Source organism: Canis lupus, chromosome 6 (assembly GCF_011100685.1).
Source record: "Canis lupus familiaris isolate Mischka breed German Shepherd chromosome 6, alternate assembly UU_Cfam_GSD_1.0, whole genome shotgun sequence".
Lineage (NCBI taxonomy): Eukaryota > Metazoa > Chordata > Mammalia > Carnivora > Canidae > Canis > Canis lupus.
Window position 1 is genome coordinate 31,362,434 of NC_049227.1, and position 20,771 is coordinate 31,383,204.

The window sequence follows — 20,771 nt, forward strand, 5'->3', positions numbered from 1 at the left end:
TCTGAAAAAAAACATAGTGATCCCCAGAAAGACGGCTAAGCACATAACCAAAGAAAGGTTTAAAATCACTGAAGTAATTAACGGGATCCTGGCAAATATCCACTTAATACAAACCAAGGAAGTAAAGAAGGAAGAAGGACCCGAGAGCTACGAAGCAATCAGCGAGCGGCGGGCGCCAACAAGGCCCGAGTCCTGGCCTCGGCGGGGGACACAGGCGAGGCCATCGGGGCGCACGCCGCATCCCGGGGAGCGGGCACCTGGCTCCCCCCGCCGCCCTGGGGCTCAGCTCCCGGTTCTCGCCCGGGCGGTCGCACGCCCTGGCCCGGTTTCGTTCGCAGCGAGGTGCGGCCACAGAGCGGTGCCCCCGCCCTCGCGACTTCCCTGGCCCGCGCAACAGGTCACGGGGCGCCCTGCCTCCGAGGCTGCACCCGCTCGCTCGCCCACTAGCTGCGCGGCCTCGGCGTCTCCCGCGGCCTGAGGGTGCGTCCGGGAGGGCCGGGGCCGTGCGGGAGCCGGAGGGGGCTGGGGCGCACAGCCACGCTAGTCCAGGCCTAGTGAGACCGCACCGTGCGCCTGGCACTCTCCGTAGTCCCTTCATTTACTCTCGAAGCGACCCTGACGGAGGTGCTGCTATTACGCACCCCCATTTCACAGACGTGCACGCCGAGGCGGTGACCTCTCCCGCCCGCCCCGGTGCCGGGACCTGGACACCTCTGGCCCCTGCATGGATTGTCCCCTCGGCTCCGCGGGGATGGGTAGCGGCGCCTGTGCCCCCCGTGGCCTGTACGGACTCGCGGGCACGACTGCGCTCCCGAGCACAGCGCTGAGGCCTCACAGGCCAAGCAAGCGCCGATTCCCGGCGGCGCGAAGATGCCCGCAACCGCGTGGGCAGGACTCCCGTCGGGGACTGGCCGGAGGCTTCGACCCGCGCCTGCGCAGACTCCGCGGGCGGGGGGCGGGGCCTGTGGGGCGACGGCGGGGGGGCCCCCGCGCAGACTCCACGCGCGAGGGGCGGGACTCGCTTGGGGGCGGGGCTGTCAGGCGGTGTCGGCGTCCGCGCAGACTCGGTGGGCGAGAGGCGGGGCCGCCTGAGGGGGGCGGGGCTTCCGGGCGCGGCCGGCGTCTGCGCAGACTCAGTGGCCGAGAGGCGGGGCCGTCGGCTGTGGGGCGGGGCCGCCTGCGCGGGGCCGGGGCTTCCGGGCGGGGCCGGCGTCCGCGCAGACTCGGCGGACGGGAGGCGGGGCCGCCTGCGCGGGGGCGGGGCTTCCGGGCGGGGCCGGCGCCCGCGCAGACTCCGTGGACGGGAGGCGGGGCCGCCTGCGCGGGGGCGGGCGCCGCGGCGGCGGCGGGGCTGACGTGGAGGGTCCGGGTTAGCGGGCGCGGCGGGCTGCGGGATTGGGGAGCGACGGGCCGTGCCGGGCCCTCGGGCCCGAAGCGGCGGCGGCGGCGGTATAAAGCCGGCGACGGGGAGCATGTAATGTCGGAATGCGGAGGCCGCGGCGGCGGCGGCAGCAGCAGCAGCAGCAGCAGCGACGACGCCGAGGACGAGGGTGGCGGCGGCGGCGGCGGCCCCGCGGGCTCCGGCTCCTTCAGCCCGGCCCCGGCCGCAGCGTCCTCGGCGGGCCGGCTCCGCCGCGGGCTGCGCGGCGCCTCCCTCATGGCGCGCCGGCGGCCCGAGCTGCTCTGCGGGGCGGTGGCGCTCGGCTGCGCGCTGCTCGTCGCCCTCAAGTTCACCTGCAGGTAGGCGGCCCGCAGCCCCGGGGCCCGGCCGACGGCGCGGGGCCAGCTCGGGCGCGCAGGGTCCGGGCTTGGAGCGGGCTGGGCGGGGGGCGGGGGGCGGGGGGCGGCTTCACCTGGAGCGGCGGACCTGACCCCGAGCCGACCCCGACCCCGACCCCGACCCCGGCCGGTGCTGCTCGGGGAGCACCCAGCTTAAGTGGGCCAGGTTCTGGGCTGCTCCTCACCTGCTGGGGCCTCTCGGGGGGGCGGCGCACCTGTCACTTCAGCCCAGGCCGTGGGACCCTCCTTTAACACCCGTCTGATGACTTACAACTGTTAGAGGCCCGGAGCCCTTGGAGAATGCGTGCATTCTTGGGTCTAACGATTATCTGTCCACACGTGCTGTGTGCGGAGCACTCGTCCAGGTGAGCGCTGAGGATGAAAACCGCACTCCCCCTTCCACTGGGCCCTAAAAGAGCTTACTGCAGTTTCCCGGGGCTTCTGTAAGTGCTGTGCGGGGAATCAGGAGGAATGAGGGTGGGCCAGAGGGGGAAGCGTCCAAGGTGGAAGGAGCAACAAGTGTCCTTACACTAGACGAGGCTGGTGCTTCTGGAACCGAAAAAGCCTGGGCAGGCTGGACCACAGTGAACAGGACGAAATGAAGGGTACTGGGCCTGTTTTTTTTGGGGTGGGGGTGGGGGTGAGGGAGGTACACAATTTATTTTTCTTTTTTAAGATTTTATTAATTTGAGAGAGGCAGAGACACAGGCAGAGGGAGAAGCAGGCTCCACGCAGGGAGCCCGACGTGGGACTCGATCCAGGGTCTCCGGGATCACGCCCTGGGCTGAAGCCAGGTGCTAAACCGCTGGGCCCCCCCGGGCTGCCCCAAAATTTACTTTAAATTTCAGGAGTACTTTTGATCTCCCAAGTCCTCTATCTCCTGGGTCTCCAGTGTGTAAGTGTCTCCATTGCAGCCGACTGGCACATTAGCCAGGAGGAAGATTTCAACTTGGAACGTTTTTATCGACTGTGTTAAGCATAGTAGGTGGCCCTGTTGTCAGAGAGGTGTCAGAGATTGGGGAATTTTAGTAGAAAGGGAAGAAATGATGGAGCTTTTGCCAAGTGCCGGGTGCGATCCTACCAGCAGGGGAGAGAGGCTGTTCTAGCCATTGCAGAGTGTTGCAAAGTACCTGCTAAATGCCGGTAGGATACAGCCCTACCTATGACAACCAGAAATGTCTCCGTACAGTGCCAAGTGCCGCCCGAGGGACAAAACTGTTTGCTTGAGAACTGTAGCTTACATCAGTGCATTTATTCATTATCTGAGAGCCTGGTATGGACCATTTAAATATCAGTCCTCAGGGGATCCCTGGGTGGCGCAGCGGTGTGGCGCCTGCCTTTGGCCCAGGGCGCGATCCTGGAGACCCGGGATCGAGTCCCACGTCGGGCTCCCGGTGCATGGAGCCTGCTTCTCCCTCTGCCTGTGTCTCTGCCTCTCTCTCTCTCTCTCTCTGTGACTATCCTAAATAAATAAATAAAATATTAAAAATAAAAAAAATAAAAAAAATAAATAAATATCAGTCCTCTTGGGTGCCATCCTGTTGTAGCTTTGGTGGCTTCCTTTTTCCGCCTCAATCATGATCCTGGGGTTCTGGGATCGGGCCCCACATGCATAGGGCTCCCTGCATAGCAGGAAATCTGCATCTCCCTCTCCACCACCCCCACTTGTGCTCTCTCTCTCTCTGTCAAATAAATAAATAAAATCTTTTTTTTTTAAATAAATAAAATCTTAAAAAAACAAAACAAAACTCTGTCCCCAGTAAAGTCTGGATATACTCTGTCCTTCCAGTTTATAGATGGAGTTGAGCTTTGGTCATGTTACAAAATTTGCCCCAATTACACCCACCTATCAAAGTGGCTGAGCTGGAATTTGGATCCTTTACCGTCAGGTACTAGGCTCTTAACCTTGCTCTGTATCATGTGCTGCACAAAGGAAAATATATGAAGTCTTTTACAACATGGGATTGCAAAGTGTCTTTGGGTTCAAATTAGGAAGGGAGGTTTCCTCACCTCCGGGGGTGGCGAGTTTACAGACTTCTGCTTGTTCATCTATAGAAATAGTGCTTTAGTGTTTGTTCTGAAAGAACATGACTTGAAAAAGCTAAGAAAGTCCTTTGAGATTTGGGGAAGAAGGGAGAGTGTAAATCCAGTTATTGGAGCAGATAGAGCAAGATCCCTACCTGCTTCAGAATAGGTGTGAGTCAGTGAAGGGCTGCTTGCCTGTCCAACTTCTTTCTATGCCATTGGCAAATCTGGACCATCTTTCAATAGACTAAGATTGATTTTTTAGAGTCTTGTTTGATTGAATGGTGTCATGATACTGTTATATACTCAAACATTTCTGGTCCCTGTTCTGTTTTAAGATTTTTTGCATTAACGAGGACAGAAGCTTATAAGAAAGTTGGATTTAATTTTTTTTTTAATTAATAGTTCCAGGCCTAAATAAGTAAAGCCCTCTTCAGTGTTGGTTGCTTAGCTGAGTTCAAACTAGATAATATTAAAAAAAAAAAAAAAAAAAAAGGTTGATTTGGGTTGGAAACATAATGGTCTATTCTTGGGCACCATTTTCATCTTTATTTTACCTGCCTTTCTCTGCATTGAGTCTCCTTGACTTCATCCTACTCACTTTCCTTTCACCCTGATTTTGGAGGGAAATAGTTGTGTGTGTCTATATATGTGTGTGTGCATATATTCATTTTGCTTTATTGCATTTTGTGGTTTCAAAGTTGCTTCAGATCCTCTTCAGAAGGAGTTATGTAGGGTGCGCATTTCCCTAAAAAAATCGGGAGTTGCAGCTGCTCCTTTCTACTTGCAGCCAGCTCTTGAGTTTTATTTTTTTTTTTTTGTACCTGACACTGAGCCTTCAAAGCTGCAGAAAACCTTTGATCTAGGTATAGTTTCTCAAAAACATGTAGCAAGCGTAAGAGTTAAATGGAAACTTGTGAATGTTTCTGGTGGAGCAGAGGCAGATGTTTCTCTTCCCTGGTTAATGTTTGCTTTTCCATGGGCCACGTATTTTATCTGGCTGGTGACTTTAGGAACTGCTCTGAACATGCTGAACAGAAACACTAAGTGGATTATTATCCTTTGTTTGGCTGTCACAGACCTACATTTTCCCTCATATTGTGTTATTTAACACTTAACATGCAGTTTGACTAGTATAAGAAGAATCTCAAAGGGGATTTTGGAGCTTTTGATAATGTGTCATGCAGGGCATTCCTCATCTCTTTGCACGGCTTCCTGTCATTCAGGTCTTGGCTTAAAAGATCCCATCACATCCCCCTGTTAAATTCTCTATATAGCAGTGATCCTTTTGTGGGTTTTTGTTTGTTGAATACACGTTTGGTGGTTTGCCTTTTGTCTTCCTTGAGAACACTATCCTGCTTGCTGCTGTAGCCTTGATGCCTGTGGTACAGTTTCTGAAGCATAGTAACATTTGCTCAGTGAACATTTTTTGAATTATTTTGCAACTGACTGAGTTTTTCAGGTTATGGAGATATTTTACATAGAAAGGGTTAAAGCGCTAGTTTGAGTGAATAAGTAGGAGATTCGCTCTTTTAATACTGCTACTTTATGATGTTAATGTTTTGGTTAAAATAGGGAAGTAATATATTTAAACCTGCCTTAATGCAAGAAGCTAACACCTTCTAGATGCAGAGGAGGGTGTGGGATTCTTTCCCTTATCTTAGAGGAGGTTGGGTCTCCGGTGTTTACATTTTCCTTTTTGGTTCTAAATACCCATTTGTCTGCTTGGGCATCTCAGAGCTGACAGCACTTTCCTTCTTGTTCTTCTTTCCTGCTACTTTGCTGTTTTCTGAGAAGCCAGATTATTATTACTTTTTTTAAAGATTTTATTTATTATTTATTCATGAGAGACATAGAGAGAGGGAGAGGCAGAGACACAGGCAGAGGGAGAAGCAGGCTCCATGCACCGGGAGCCCGACGTGGGACTCGATCCCGGGTCTCCAGGATCGTGCCCTAGGCCAAAGGCAGGCACCAAACCGCTGCGCCACCCAGGGATCCCTGAGAAGCCAGATTATTAAGTTTGTTTGAACATGTATGTGTACTTAGAACATATGATGTGGTCCTTACGATCATCCCTAGTAAAGCAAATGGGCCTCTGACACTTTGATTCTGAGTCTTTTTAATAATGTATATCTGTGTGGGTTTCTATTTGTCTTTGCATATGTTCAGATGAGGTAGGAAGGTAGATTTGTTCATTTCACAAATTACCGAACTTCAGAGGACCAGGAACCATAAACAGCGAAGAAGATAGGGTCCTTGCCCTCAGGGAGTTAATGCTGTGGTAGAGTAAATAGATAATCGGCAAGATAAGTAAGTTACTGATTGTGGTGAGGGGTAGAAAGGCAACCCACAGGGAGCTGATAGAAAAAAATGAAGCCTCTCTCCTACTTCAGGTAGAGTTGTCAGAGGAGGAGACACACCAGCCGAGATGTTTTTCTCATCAGCTTCATGGTGGTATATTTTACAGGCGGTAAAATCACACATTTTCCATGTATAGGTTGATGACTTTAATTTTTTTTTTTTTTTTAAATTTATGATAGTCACACACAGAGAGAGAGAGAGAGAGAGAGAGGCAGAGACATAGGCAGAGGGAGAAGCAGGCTCCATGCACCGGGAGCCCGACGTGGGATTCGATCCCGAGTGTCCAGGATCGTGCCCTGGGCCAAAGGCAGGCGCTAAACCGCTGCGCCACCCAGGGATCCCAGGTTGATGACTTTAGATAAATTTAACCACCTTCATGCTTTCAGTTAAGATAGAGAATATTGTCTTCTCCCCAGAAAGTTTCCTCGGTGGCCCCTGGAGACAGTGTCGCTGCCCCACTCCTCACTCTAGAAAACCACTCACTGACTATTTTGTTACAGATTGGTTTTGTTTGTTTTGGAATTTTATATAAATGCGTTCATGTTATACCTATTCTTTAGTTTCTGACTTCTTCAGTATGAGTATTTTGAGACTCATGCAGTTATAGTATGTGTCCATTCATGTATTGTTGAGTAACGTTTAATTGTAAGAATATACCCCCTGCTTATTTTTTTCACTTAATGAGCTACTCCAGCTTCCTTATGCATACTGGTTTATATTTTCCCATCCTTGTGCTTCCATCTTGTGTCTTTATGTTTAAAATGTCTCCTTGGGGTGCGTGGGTGGCTCAGATGGTTAAGTGTTTGCCTTTTCTCAGGTCATGATCTCCTGGTCCTGGGTTCAAACCCTGCATCAGGCTCCTTGCTCAGTGGGGAGTCTGCTTCTCCCTCTGCCTCTCCCCTCCACTCCTATGCTTTCTCTCTTTCAAATGAATAAATCTTTTTTAAAATGTCTCTTTTAGACAGCATATGATAGGTCTTGCTTTGTTATCCAGTCTAGCATTCTCTTCCTCTTAATTTGGTGGCTTAGTCCTTTTATATTTAATGTAATGATTGATATTGTTGGGTGTAATTATATCTTCTGGCTATTTTCCATTTGTACCTTCAGAGTTTGTTCTTTGGCCCTTTTCTGCTTTTTGGGTTAATTGAATATTTTCCAGGGTCTCTTTTTATTCTATTGTTTCTCGGCCAAACCACCAAAATGGTTTTATGCCATGTTAGTGCAGATGTGTGAACAGCTCAGGGTGTTCATTAAGCTCCTTTCACCTGGTGGGATGCAGCCTCAGCCAAGATATTTTTTCTTGATGGGAAAAATAGTGGCAGCTGTATGACTTCAGACCACTTGTTCACTCTTTTTCTGTCTTCTCTTGATCTCTCCCTTTTGGGAACTTAAGGTATTCAAGAAGCCTGTTTTCCAGTTAAAATGGGCTGTTATTTTGTTGTTCATCTTTACTAACCTTTGGATCATGATATTGTTAACTCAAAAATAAAAGTTATTTTTACCAGAAGAATGGGTTCACTCAGGAATAGTAACATTGCAATCCAGGATGTGTAAACTATGGCAAACTGTAGGCAAGCCCCATAGACAAAGGAGAACAACATTGTAGAACATTATTTTATAGAGAAGGAGGAAAATGGGAGGGATTGTTATAAAGAAAGTCCATTGAAGAGAAGCAAGAGTTTAGGGGGATGACAGTTTTTCACTGGCTGATTGCTGGAGTAGTCCTTCATTTTGTAGGAGTTACATCTTTTCCTGTTGGGGGTGGTAATTCTTTTCCTGTTGGAGTCTGTAATTAATCATTTTTCCTATAATTGACAGAGAGTGGTGCTGGTGCCCCCTTCTGGCCTCCAACTCCATTTTGGTGGCTTCCCCATACATACCTGGAGAAATAAATCTACCTTATTTATTACTTTTGCCTGAATGCCTTGGATAAGGATTGGCCAACTCCAGCTAATAAACTTAATGATTTCTCAGAGTTGAATCAATAGTAAGAATTTCCTGTAGAAATCTTACTAGTGGTGGTTGTGAGAGCTCCCTTCCCCTTAGGTCTGAGCAAGCTCCCTGGTTGTTCTGAAGCCCTGGAAATCAGTGGCTCCTTGGAGAGCCAGGCAGCAGAGAGATGAGGGTGGAGTGTTTTCGGTGTGGGAGGCAAGAATATGGATTATTGAAAGACATCCTTCTCTTCTGCTCTCTGCTGCCTTCCCACCCCACACCCGGGGAGATAGAGAGTCTTTTTCAATGTATTATTCATGTCTTGCATTTTCTCATCTAAATATTGCCTTAGCACAGCATATTTTTTACTCCAGAGCAATGTTTTGGGAACTCCATTTTCTTATTCAAGAGATTTCTCTTTCAAGCTTCATTCTCCCTCCACATAAAGCTGTTGTTAAAAGAAGATAAACTTAGTAGTCTTCTTTGTGTTTGCTCTTTTTTAGTCGAGCAAAAGATGTGATAATACCAGCAAAGCCACCTGTCAGCTTTTTCTCCTCGAGGTCTCCGGTTCTTGACCTCTTCCAGGGCCAGCTGGACTACGCAGAGCACGTTCGCCGGGACTCAGAGGTAGTACTGCTGTTCTTCTACGCTCCATGGTGTGGACAGTCCATCGCCGCCAGGTCAGAGATTGAGCAAGCAGCGAGTCAGCTTTCAGACCAGGTAATGCTGACATTCGGCCTGCACATCGATGACTGTCAGCCCTATGTGCAGGGCTGTTTGTTTCCAGAGAGACACCTTACCCCAGCTGGCTGACTGAACCAGGGTGAAGGCCAGGAGTCTTAGTTTATAAATTGTAAAGCCTTCTATAAAGAAACAGGTTTCTGATGGTGAAGGTCATCATTGGTTAGAGGCAGGAGAGGAAACAGATTCTGTGTTTCCTCGTGAAGCAGGTCAGTGCTCATCTCAGGGTGCTATGCTGTTTTCAGTGCTGAAAAGCCTAGTTGAATATCCATTTGATATTTGTTGATGAGTTATTTTCTTTTTCTTTTTTTTTTTTTTAAATTTTTTTTTTTAATTTATTTATGATAGTCACAGAGAGAGAGAGAGAGAGAGGCAGAGACATAGGCAGAGAGAGAAGCAGGCTCCATGCACCGGGAGCCCGACGTGGGATTCGATCCCGGGTCTCCAGGATCACGCCCCGGGCCAAAGGCAGGTGCCAAACCGCTGCGCCACCCAGGGATCCCTTTTTCTTTTTTTTTTAATAGTCACATTATTTAAGAGAGAGAACACGTGCAGGAGCATCAGGTTGAGGTGGGTAGGGAAGGTTAGATAAAGAATGTTAAGTAGGCTCCATGCCTGGCGCAGTGCCCAGTACAGGGCTGGATGTTACCACTGTGAGATTGTGGCCTGATTTGAAATCAAGAGTCAGACTAAGCCAACCAGGCACTCTGCTCATTAGTTATTTTCTGTAAGATAGATTTACACGTAATGACTGCAGTGTAACAGGTTGACCTTTTAAAAATATTTGGACCAGAGCTATATGCAACAAATACTTAATGAAGACTACCTTTGTGCTAGACCAGAGGGATGAATATGTGGGCAAATGAGTCATCTGGATGGCTGTGGTTTTTAACCCAGTAGATCTTAGTTGCCTTTTATAAACAAATATTTTATGGTGTGCTTTTTACTGTCCTGAAAAGGGATTCATAGATGATAAAACTCCTCTACACATGTAATTGCAAGCATCAATCCAGTACACTAATTATATATCATAAAGGTAGCTGAGCCAAAGGTGGTGTCCAATCAGGTCATGTATGTTTCAGTATGTAAATGCTCAGGCACAATAAATCCTGGTCCCTTTATGTAGAACTACTGGGGGTGGACAGTTAGAAATGCAGACTGGTAAAGGTATATTGTGTTAGAGACTCAGGTACCATGAGAACACTGCTCTCGGTAAGAGCCAGGCCCCGTGCTATTTGAATTTTCTTTCTTTTTTTTTTTTTTTATTTATTCATGATAGGCACACAGTGAGAGAGAGAGAGAGAGAGGCAGAGACATAGGCAGAGGGAGAAGCAGGCTCCATGCACCGGGAGCCCGACGTGGGATTCGATCTCGGGTCTCCAGGATTGCGCCTGGGCCAAAAGCAGGCGCTAAACCGCTGCGCCAGCCAGGGATCCCCTGAATTTTCTTAAATGGTGAACAGCTCTTGGTAAAGGCTGGAGCCAAACAAAATATTTTCTGCCTTGGATTTACATAGGAATTTCCTTCTCAAGAAATTTGGTGAATACAAAAACCATGCTTTGGATTCACATATAAAATAGAATTAGGTCCTGGGCTTGAATGATAACAGACAGGTTTTCCCCTAGTTTCCTTTTCGACAGGACATTTCATACTGCTCTGGGGTGCTGCTGATAACTCTTCCCTGTGCAAAACAGTTTCGAGCATTGTGGGCTATCTCCTGCAGCCCTGGCCCACCACATGCCCTGTAGCTTCCCAGTTACCACAACAAGCAAAAAGAGTGTTCCGCAGATTTCTAAGAGGCTGCTGCCGAGAATCACTGATGTGAGGTAACTTATGCAGACAGCCTAGTTCCAGAAGTTTCTTTGGAACTCTGGGTTGTTTTTTTTCTTAGAAACAATGTTATAAATGCTGATGAAGCTTTCTGCCCAACCTAGTAAAGCCTTTTGAACCATTATATATCCCTGAGTGTGGTGCAAAGTACTGTTTAAATCTAGCTCTTCATTAGAACTCTTTGCTGCCTATGATATTGGTTCTAAGGGGGTTGTGATTTTGTGTTCTGACTTTGGACCCATAGAATCGATCAATTCCTTGTGCTGTCTTTACCCCCCACCCCCTTTAAAAATGGCTGAGAATAGGGGCACCAGGTTGGCTCAGTTGGTAAAGCATGTGACTCTTGATCTCACGGTCGTGGGTTCATGCTCCACATTGGGCAGTAGAGCTAACTTAAAAAAATAAAAAGGCCAATAATAACCAAACTGGCAGACACTTACAGGGAGGAAGCAGGATTTCTTTTTCTTTTCTTTTTGTTTTTTTTTTGTTTTTTTAAAGATTTTATTTATTTATTCATGAGAGAGAGAAAGAGAGAGGTAAGACACAGGCAGAGGAAGAAGCAGGCTCCATGCAGGGAGCCCGATGTGGGACTTGATCCCGGGACTCCAGGATCATGCCCTGGGCCAAAGACAGGCGCTAAACCACTGAGCCACCCGGGGATCCCCCGGAAGCAGGATTTCTAATGGAGCACTGGGAGGCAAGCGATATGTTAGCATAAAAGAAGTCACCACTTCATTCCCTGGGCATTCCCCAAATTGTCTGACTTAAGAGAACGTGTGGGGATCAAGGGGAGGGAGTCTGCTGTGTTTTAGAGCAGGTGCCAGTTAACAACTGAAGCAGCTGTGTCCTTCCAAGTGATTATAAGAGTGGCCTTCTGGTATGCCAGGCCCTGTGCTGTGTCTCATGACAGCTCTGTATGCTTGTGCCAACATCCCTGTTCTTGGAAGCAGGATCTCAGACTGGAGTGGTTGGCTAAAGATCACATAAGTGGTGTAGGTTATAATGCCATCCACACCTAATGGGTGCTGCTTTTTTCAAATTTTTTTTCCAGCTCCTTCCAAATTGAGAGCTTATAATTCTGTGTTCTTATTAGGGAGAAGGAGGTTGCTTATTTTTAGAAACAGGCAAAAATCTTTTGAGCCACATTGCTTTAGTAAAATTAGCAAACATGGTAGAATGTGCCCTATTTTTGAGTAAAAAAATGAGATGAGATGTCACCTGAAGTAAAAATACTGTTGTTTTCCTTTCTTATAAGTGGACTCTAAAAAGAGCTCTAAAGAGCTCCCACTAAGTTTTGAGCAATATTGCTGTTTATAAAGTATAAGGAAGGCCTCAGAAAGTGACTTTTCATTTGTAGTCTTCATATTTTTGTAATATTATTATGAAAATTTCTTCACATAGCAAAAGGTGATGGGATTTTATATATGCCTGCCACTTAAGTTTTGTTACTAATATTTTATTTTGCTTTCTTTATCATGTATTTATTCCTCTTATTATTCTTGTAGTCAGTGGTTTTTTTTTTTTTTTTTTTTTTTTTTTACCTAGAGGAAGTTTCTCCCCAGGGGACCTTTGGCAGTGTTTGGAACTCTTTCTGGTGATCACTGCTTGAGAGGGGAAGCTGCTGGCATGTAGTGTGTAGAGGCCAGGAATACTGCTAAACACTACATCCAGTGTGTAGGACTGTTCCTCACAACACAAACATATAGTAAGCCTCAATAACAGTGAAAGGCCAAAATAGGAGTAGTACCAAAGTTGGGAAACTCTGCTCTAATCTGTTAACCCGTCGTCCTGTTTTTGGTACATTTCAAAGTAGATTGGAGATATAGGGACACTTCTCCTTATGTTCACATCTACCTATAAATCTATATTTAATTTGTATTTTTTCTGCTTAATACTACATTTTAGAGTGTAGCTTTAACCGTCTTACTCTTATGAGTTTTTAATATAGTTGTTAAAAATGGTCCTTTGACATTTGCGATGTTTTATTTGCAGATAACATTTTCTTTTCCCTTCTCCCGTTGTCAGTTTGACTATCAAAAGACCTATCCTTCCATTGAGTTTTATTGTAGTCATGCTTAGTAAAAGCTCAGTGGTACTCATTCGCTTTAGAAATCAAAGTAAATCATTTCCCTCTTGAACTAGACTGTAAAATAATAATAAAATACTAGAATCCTAGCTAGACACTACAGATGAGAATCATTTTTTAATTGCAGTGGTAGATGATGACCCTCTTTGAATACTGGAAATAACTTTTTTCTCACTTTCTGTTTCGGAGAGGAATAGTTTCATTTCTATAATTTTATCTTTAAAATCTTGGTAATTTTTCAGTTGTTATTCATTGTCATTTGAAACCTTTTTTGGCTCTGCAGGTGTTGTTTGTGGCAATTAACTGTTGGTGGAACCAGGGGAAATGCAGAAAACAAAAACACTTCTTTTATTTCCCTGTGATATATCTGTATCATCGGAGGTAAGAACTTTGAACTAGTTTTCTAATTCCAGTTAAGTACTAAAGTGAATTATTTTTCTTTTTAAAAGTATTAGATATTCATTGTAAGAAATTGAGAAAATACAGTTAAGCAAAAGTAAATAAATGAATCTGGATGTTTTATCAGCCATACATAATCATTATGTGGGTTTTGTTGTTGTTGTTGTTTTAAAGGATTCTATTTATTTATTTATGAGAGACAGAGAGAAGCAGAGACACAGGCAGAGGGAGAAGCAGGCTCCCTGTGGGGAGCTGGATGCGGGACTTGATCCTAGGACCCTGGAATCATGACCTGAGCCCAAGGCAGATGCTCAACCACTGGGCCACCTGGGTGTCCCTCATTATATGTTTTTTGTTTCTTTTCTTAAAGATTTTATTTATTCACAAGAGAGACAGAGAGAGAAGCAGGCTCCATACAGGGAGCCCGATTGGGACTCGATCTTGCAACTCCAGGATTACACCCTGGGCTGAAGGCAGGCGCTCAACTGCTGAGCCACCCAGGCGCGTTCCTCATTATGTATTTTGATTTATATCCTCTGACTATACATAGCCAGTATCTCTTTATTTTTTTAATTAAAAAAGGGATCATGTGGTAGTAGTATTTCCTAAAGTGCTGCTTCTTGCTTGTGTGAACATGTTTTCATACCATCACATTGTCTATGGCATTGTTTTGATCATGCCAGCTGTTCATTGTGTAGGTGTACATTTCAGGAATTCTAGAGTATTTTATTGTATAAAAATACACAAAGATCCTTATTCTGTTACCTGGCAACATACATAGGAGGAAATCTTAGCACCTTTTCATCTGAGAAGAAAGTTACTTCTAGTCCACAGTCCTGTTCCCATATCCTGAAATTCAAAGAACTTTGAAAACCTTGAGAGGTTTTCATAAATTTTGTTCCCAAATCCATTGTCCCCAAATGTCTAGCCTGAAGTAACAAGAGGCTGCCTTTAGTCTTTATCCCATGTAAGGAGCCAGTTTATTTATTTATTTGGAGCCAGTTTATTATGCTGCAGAAATATTGGTGTTTGATTTGGAATACTGCCCAAACCTTGTCGTGAGTGTTAAGTAATACCTAAAATCGGACTTGAAGAATTTTGAAGACTTTGGATTCTTACTTTGTCTAATGTAATTGGGTTGAAGTTTATTAATGAAGGTAAAGTGGGAAAAGGATGTTTCATTAGTAAGAGCTTAACTTTTTATGCTTTCTTTTTCCCCCTCCCTCTAAAACTCCTAAGCTTTAGTCAATGGGGATTTATAAGAAACATCAAACCGTCATTTGTGGATTATTTGTCACGTTCCATCACACCTCATGTTTCTAACATAAAATATTTTGTGGCATGTAGTATTGTTTCTCAGGACCTGTTAAATAATATTTGAGCAAAAATGTATGTTCTTTCCCTATGCCCACCTTCAGAATTTCTTGCAGATACAAGAATACTTCCCAGTGTAAAGTGTTACATTTGAAGATGCTAAAGCATCTGTGCGCTGTAATAGGATAAATAAGCTTGCCCTGTGAAGGTCCCTGCATTTCTTTTTTTTTTTTTTTTTTTTAAATAGACAATATTTGGAGTTAGGAAATAGGGCACAGGTACCTAGTGAGGCATATAGGCCTCGTAACTACAATTATACGTCACCAGGCCAGCTACCTACCCAGAGGTCGGCTTAACTTTGACATGATATTAAAATCAGGAAAGTTCCCTTGAATTGAGTGCAGAATATCTTTTTGGGTTATATGGCTGTGCAGTATATTGTCTTATACTGCTTGTTTTCTTAGATTTTAGAAAGATTGGAAGGGCAGGCAAGGAACTTTAGCAACCTCTAGTCTAACCTTCTCATTTTACCAATAAAGAATTTGAGGTTAGTTCTCTCCCTGAAGTGCTTGCCCCTCATATTTACCTGTTAAGGGCTAAGATAGCCTTTTCATATCCTATTTAAGAATCTTCAGGTCCTCTCTGTTGTACATAACACATGTGAATGAATGTGTTTCTTCAACTAAGCTCTCTTGGGACCATTCAGTAGTGTTGAGGTTCTCTTGGTTAATAGTGCTTGCAAAGGTGGTCCCCTCAGCTTCATCACCAGGCAGACAGACCATTGCTGTTGTGTGTTTTTGTTGTTGCTGTGTTTGTAATGGCTTATCTACTAGTGGCTCCTTAGAGAAATTAATAGACTTCTGTTTTGCTTTTAAGTAGATTCCTTTTTTTTTTTTTTTTTTTTTGCATGTATTGATACCACTCACTAAGAAAGTTTATAAAAAATTCTGAAGCAGGGAGTAGTTTCTTATAACTTTCTGTACAAGACTCAGAGGCCCTGGATCAGCGTGTCCTGTCTCATGACTGTGGTGTGTTGGTAAAATGTGTTCTACACCCTGCATTCTGAGATCTTTTCAGCTTTTACAAGTCACTGGGATCCTTATAATGACACTCCAGGAGCCTGTTTGCCTGAGCAGATGACATTTCCAGATTCGTTGGTTCCTTTTTGTTGAACAAAATATGTTATCAAATGATTTTTTGATTTCTTCCTTTGAATTAAAAGTTGTTTAATGGCTGATGGAGTTGGTGGTGGTGGTTATTTTTAAACTGAGAGAAGTCTTGAATTGATAGATAGAATTGTTGACTCTTTGAGCTGTGCATGTAGAATGCTATTTTTACTTTTTTCATTACTAACATTCTTTTGTCTGACATCATGGTTTCAGTACACCCTGAAGAATTGTGTTTATCTCATCCCATTATATGTGTGTGTGTTCATTTATATAACACATAGTGTTGGGATCACAGCATTTATGTAACTCTTTACTGTGCTCTTTTTATTGTTGCTATTAACAGCAAGCTTAATGTCAATTTCTATTTAGACAAAAGAATGATTTTGGAGTTACTGAATTTCACCTTGCTCCCCTACCCTGCCACATACCATTCAGTTATATTTAAGCAATGTTTGCATTGTGCAAGATTGTAGAAAGCCATGTGAGGATTCTGATTAGCTTAGGAGGATAAGTGAATGTTGGTATTATTTCTTACCAATACTAAATCAATTTCCTCTGCATCCCTAAGTGCAACTGGCAGGGAAAATAAGATCATTTTTACAGGTTCCTAACTTTGTCCCTTTACATAATCTTTTTTTTTTGTTTTGTTTTTTTGTTTTTTTGTTGCAGTAAAGCTTTGAATAGGTTTCAGATTATTTAGTGATACTTTGTGTGAGTGCCTATGGGAATACATAATAAGTACATTTTAGTAGGCCAAGCATCAGTTGGTCAGCTTGTTTTTTATTTCAGAGTGATGTGTAAAAGGAAAGTCTGTCCTTCCTACGTTAAATTATGTATAGTTAAGATCCTGAAATCCTCTAGCATTTGGTCAGTTTCCAGGATCACCTTTCTGTTTGATTTTGCTTTTTAAAGAAATATGAGAATTTTTTTTCCCCAGAGGCTAGCATGAATGTTCTTTGGTGGAAATTCAGTTTGCAGTTGAATTAAGCTCATAGAAAAGTAGTGGCTGCTTGTACACGAAATGCTTATTCTAAATTGGCCCTCTATTCACCTCCCAGGACACAGAAGGCTACTTACCTATGAAGCAGTCAGGATCATTTTGTGGTGTTGATGATTTCAGTTATACGTTACAGGTTTAATGCATGGTGTATTATTTTTATTTTTTTATTTTTATTTTTTTGGTACTAGTTTTGGACCAATCGAATACAAAGGCCCCATGAGTGCTGTTTACATTGAGAAGTTTGTCCGCCGGGTGATGAAACCACTTCTCTACATCCCATCTCAATCAGAATTACTAGATTTTCTCTCAAACTACGAGGTACCTGTCTTTCATATCTCCTCCCATCCCCAAGGTTTCACCGGGTTGTGTTGGATTGTTTATATTAGAAGGGTTTTTATACCTCCTGATTTGCAGCAATGAAAAGACCACATTATAGATAAGCCCCAATTAAATGCTTTTTGAGATACACAATTGTAGGGATGGTTTGGCCAAGTGAGTTTTAAGAGAATAGAATACTTGTAAAACTTAGTGAATTTTTTGTTTGGGAATTTCCAGCAGACTTTTAGTTTCTCTTACAATGAACTCAGCATGTAAAAATTAACTTAAGATTTCTGTGCATCTGCAAATCTCTAAACATTTTATTTGATACTTTATGGCATGTTACTATGGAATACCTGGTTTTACTTATCAGCTGTAGTTTAGCTTTTAAAGAAACTGGGAATACGTGCCTTTCTATTTTATAAAGTGCATAACGCTTTCAAGGTCTTAACAAAGTTTCCTAACATGGCTTCTCTGCTGCTTTCACATCGCCAGCTTCATCCCCTGATAAATTATATTTATAGGATCTTCAGTTTGTGTTCAGGACTGCTTATTATTGAAAAGCCAGTATAAAGCTGAAAGTAATCTAAATGAATTATAAGAATAGTTCCACAAAAAAGTTGATTGGAGCAAGTATAAATCCTACTTGGGTACAGCAAGTAAAAATGCTACTTAGATACAGGACAGTAGGTATCTGAAGAGAAGCCCTGTGAATCCAGACTTAGTAATTATGACTGGGTTAGATTTTACCTTTTGCGTTGGAGAGATTTTATGCACATTGGACATGAATTTCTTTCACTGGGATATCATTTACAGCTTTTCAGTCATGTTAGAAGCACTGTTTATGTATTAACTATGTGTAGATTCTCTAAGTAGAAGTGTTAATATCTATAGTTATTCTGCTTCTGAGTTCTCGGATGTGCATTAGAGTGAATGTGTTCTTACTCTTAGGTGGAGACAGTATAGACTTCTGTGCCCTTCGTGGACGTGTCTCTTGTTCTGCTGGGACAAGTTGGTGGGTGGGAACCACCCTGGGTGCCTGGGCTTGGTCCTTTTGGCAGCACTAACTAGTTCTGTGACTTGGGGTGGGTCACTCACCTGCCAGGCATCAGAGGTCTGAAACTGGGTATTTAACTCTTAGGTGCAGTAATTGTGTGATAAGTGGGTTTTCATGTAGATTTGTAATAGATGATAGAGTCATGGAGGCAGTACAGCGAAACGGTAAAGAAGCAGGACTTAGGCACTGAGCTCTGACCACTTTGTGGCCTACGGGCTACTTAAGCTCTTTAAGTCTCCATGCCTGTAAACAGAGATTAAATAATTGAGACATGAAATGCCTACTTGGATCCCAGTAAATGAAAACTTACCCATAGAAATAACATCATGGGAATATCTTGGATATTTAGCGCTATGGAGGGAACTCGACATGCATAAAGCTTGCTGGAACTCCCTACTTACATAAGAAATGTTTTGTTTGTTTTGTAATTAAGATGATAAAAAATGACCTGCAGGGACAAAGAAGTCTTCTTTCAGGTATGCTCTGTAGAGACTTCTGTGGAACACTGTGCCTAATTTTGCTTGAAACTTTGTTTTTTCTTTACATTTTCACTCAGTTTCTTCTAAAAGTAAAGGGAGAAATGGCAGAGAAGCCATTGATACATGATACATCAATAAATACATGTATGATACATCAATAAATAGTATATGATATTTGTTTACCCTTTCAAAGGAAAGTATAGAAAAAATTGAGATCATTTAGCTTTGTAACAAGAGCACCAAGAGGCAACTTAATTATTATTTTCAGCCCTGTTGGAGATTTGTATCCCAAGAGCTTTGAGCTACGTCTTAGCAGGGGTTACGTGATCAGGTGTAGACCTCAGGTAGGGTTCTAGAGGCCTGAGTTTTAGCTCTGACATTAGCAAATCTCTGACTTCTGAGTTTGACAGAGATTTCTCATCTCTGAAGTAAGGGGATTGACTCACACAATCCCTCCTGACTGTTTTGGCTTTGGTGAAATTTAAAGGTTAGAAAGAGGCAGGCAGAAAAAGGTTCATCAGTTATTGGTTGGGAAAGATTTTTTGAGACAATGCCTTTGAACATCTGTATCAGAGCTCTTTTCTGATTTTGTGTTGTTCATTGCCTCTGTAGCATCTCTGTGATTGGACCTGTAGGAGAGAGGCAAGTTCCCCTGTATGATGGGGCAGCAAGGCAGGTTCCTTACCTTAGCCTCCGTGTTCTCTGACTCTGCTTGTCAGCAGTGCTTTCAGAGATGATGTTCCAAGTTTCACACTGAGTTCACATCAGACTCTCTGATGTGCTGGAGACATTACTCAAGGTTGTGGTTTGGTGGCGCACTGGGTTAGAATGATGTACAACAGTGATTAGACTGCCTTTAAAATAGGACCAAGAAGGTGTTGCGAAGATGGGACCTTATATGGCCTCTGTTGGCCTTTAGAATGCTTCCTCCTGAAGTGGTAGATAGCTTTTATCATGTTAGTATCATCTTTCACTAGGCTTCTTTTCACTAAGATGAAATTGGTTGGCAAGAGACATATTTGATTAATGGTGAAAGAACTCAGGAGTCAAGCCCAGCATGGCACTTGTGAAACCATTTATCTTGTGAGACATACTAACTCTGCCTAGAAGTGGTCTCAGTTTCATGCACACCCTTTGTGAGATAACATAACGGCAAAATTCTAGATCTAGAAATGAAAAAATGAAACCACCGCCTTGGCTTCCAGAGTTGAATAAAGATGAGAAGTAAAGGAATTTTAGGAGGCTCCACTCTAGAGCACAGTATGCTTCTGGACATTTCCTCTGAATTAAGGTTTCCCAATCTCAGCATTATTGACATTTGGAATCAGGTAGTTCTGTGGGGGGTGGGAGCTGTCCCATGCTTTGCAGAGCAGTATTCTTGGCTTTCACCTGCTGGATACTGATAGTGCTCCCTTCCCCCCTTAGCTGTGACGACCAAAAATAGCCAGGCATTGCCTAATGTCCCCTAGGGGGACATAATTGCCTCAGTTGAGAACCTCTGTTGTAAATTACTGTTTTCCCAACTAAGGCCTTAGGATGATGCTTTGCAGGTACTAGTCCAAGCATCTTTTTTTCATGTAGCATGCAGAATGCCAAAGTCTAATTGTTGCAAGCTTATCTGCTTACCACAGAGGCAGAGACAATATGAAAATTCAGCTGTGCCTTGACTGGAAAATTCTGGAGCGTTATCTGTGGGGTAGAGACAGGAATGCTTAGTATTGTCATGAGTAGAGCTGTCCCTGATGTTCAGCCTTATACTCAAACTGTTACTGCCCCTTCCCCCAAAATGTGCTTCCTAAATATGTTAAGGATCTTGCTCATTTAAAGAACTTTTACTATGAAAAATACTTTTTTAAAAAAAGATTTTATTTATTTATTCATGAGAGACACAGAGGCAGAGCCACAGATAGAGGGAGGAGAAGCAGGCTCCATACAGGAGCCTGATGCGGGACTCAATCCCTGAACCTGGGATTACGTCCTGATCTGAAGGCAGACGCTCGACCACTGAGCCACCCAGGCGTCTCTGAAAAATACTACTTTTAATCAAGAGCCTTATCTTCTAATTTATATTTTTTATAAGGAGGCATTTCAGTATCAAGTGTGTTTAGCTATACCAGAATTAGGATAAGATAATTATTTAATGTTTTTGTGGCACTTCTGAGGTCTGTTAGAATAGCAGTGCTTTTTGCTTATGTCTCTAGGTGTGTTTGTGACATCTTGTAGGAATGCATTTGATAATTGTCCTCTCATTAAAAAAAATTATATTGATTAATTAGAAGTT

The 20,771-nt window shown here is 43.9% G+C and overlaps 1 protein-coding gene across 7 annotated transcripts in view; it reads left to right on the forward strand.

Annotated features, from left to right (window-relative positions):
* Nucleotides 1–1,394: 1,394 nt before the first annotated feature.
* TXNDC11 (thioredoxin domain containing 11) overlaps nucleotides 1,395–20,771 on the forward strand; it is a 65,096-nt gene continuing 45,719 nt past the window's right edge. The window contains exons 1-4 of one of the 7 annotated variants that reach the window (XM_038540344.1): nucleotides 1,478–1,740; nucleotides 8,601–8,817; nucleotides 13,038–13,135; nucleotides 16,825–16,954. In XM_038540344.1, the coding sequence (XP_038396272.1) occupies nucleotides 1,478–1,740; nucleotides 8,601–8,817; nucleotides 13,038–13,135; nucleotides 16,825–16,954 (708 nt within the window). Of the gene's footprint in view, nucleotides 1,741–1,941; nucleotides 2,145–2,526; nucleotides 2,574–3,579; nucleotides 3,669–8,600; nucleotides 8,818–10,645; nucleotides 10,665–13,037; nucleotides 13,136–16,824; nucleotides 16,955–20,771 lie in introns of those variants that run through there. The other 6 variants (XM_038540346.1, XM_038540353.1, XM_038540345.1 and 3 more) reach the window with 6 other exon arrangements.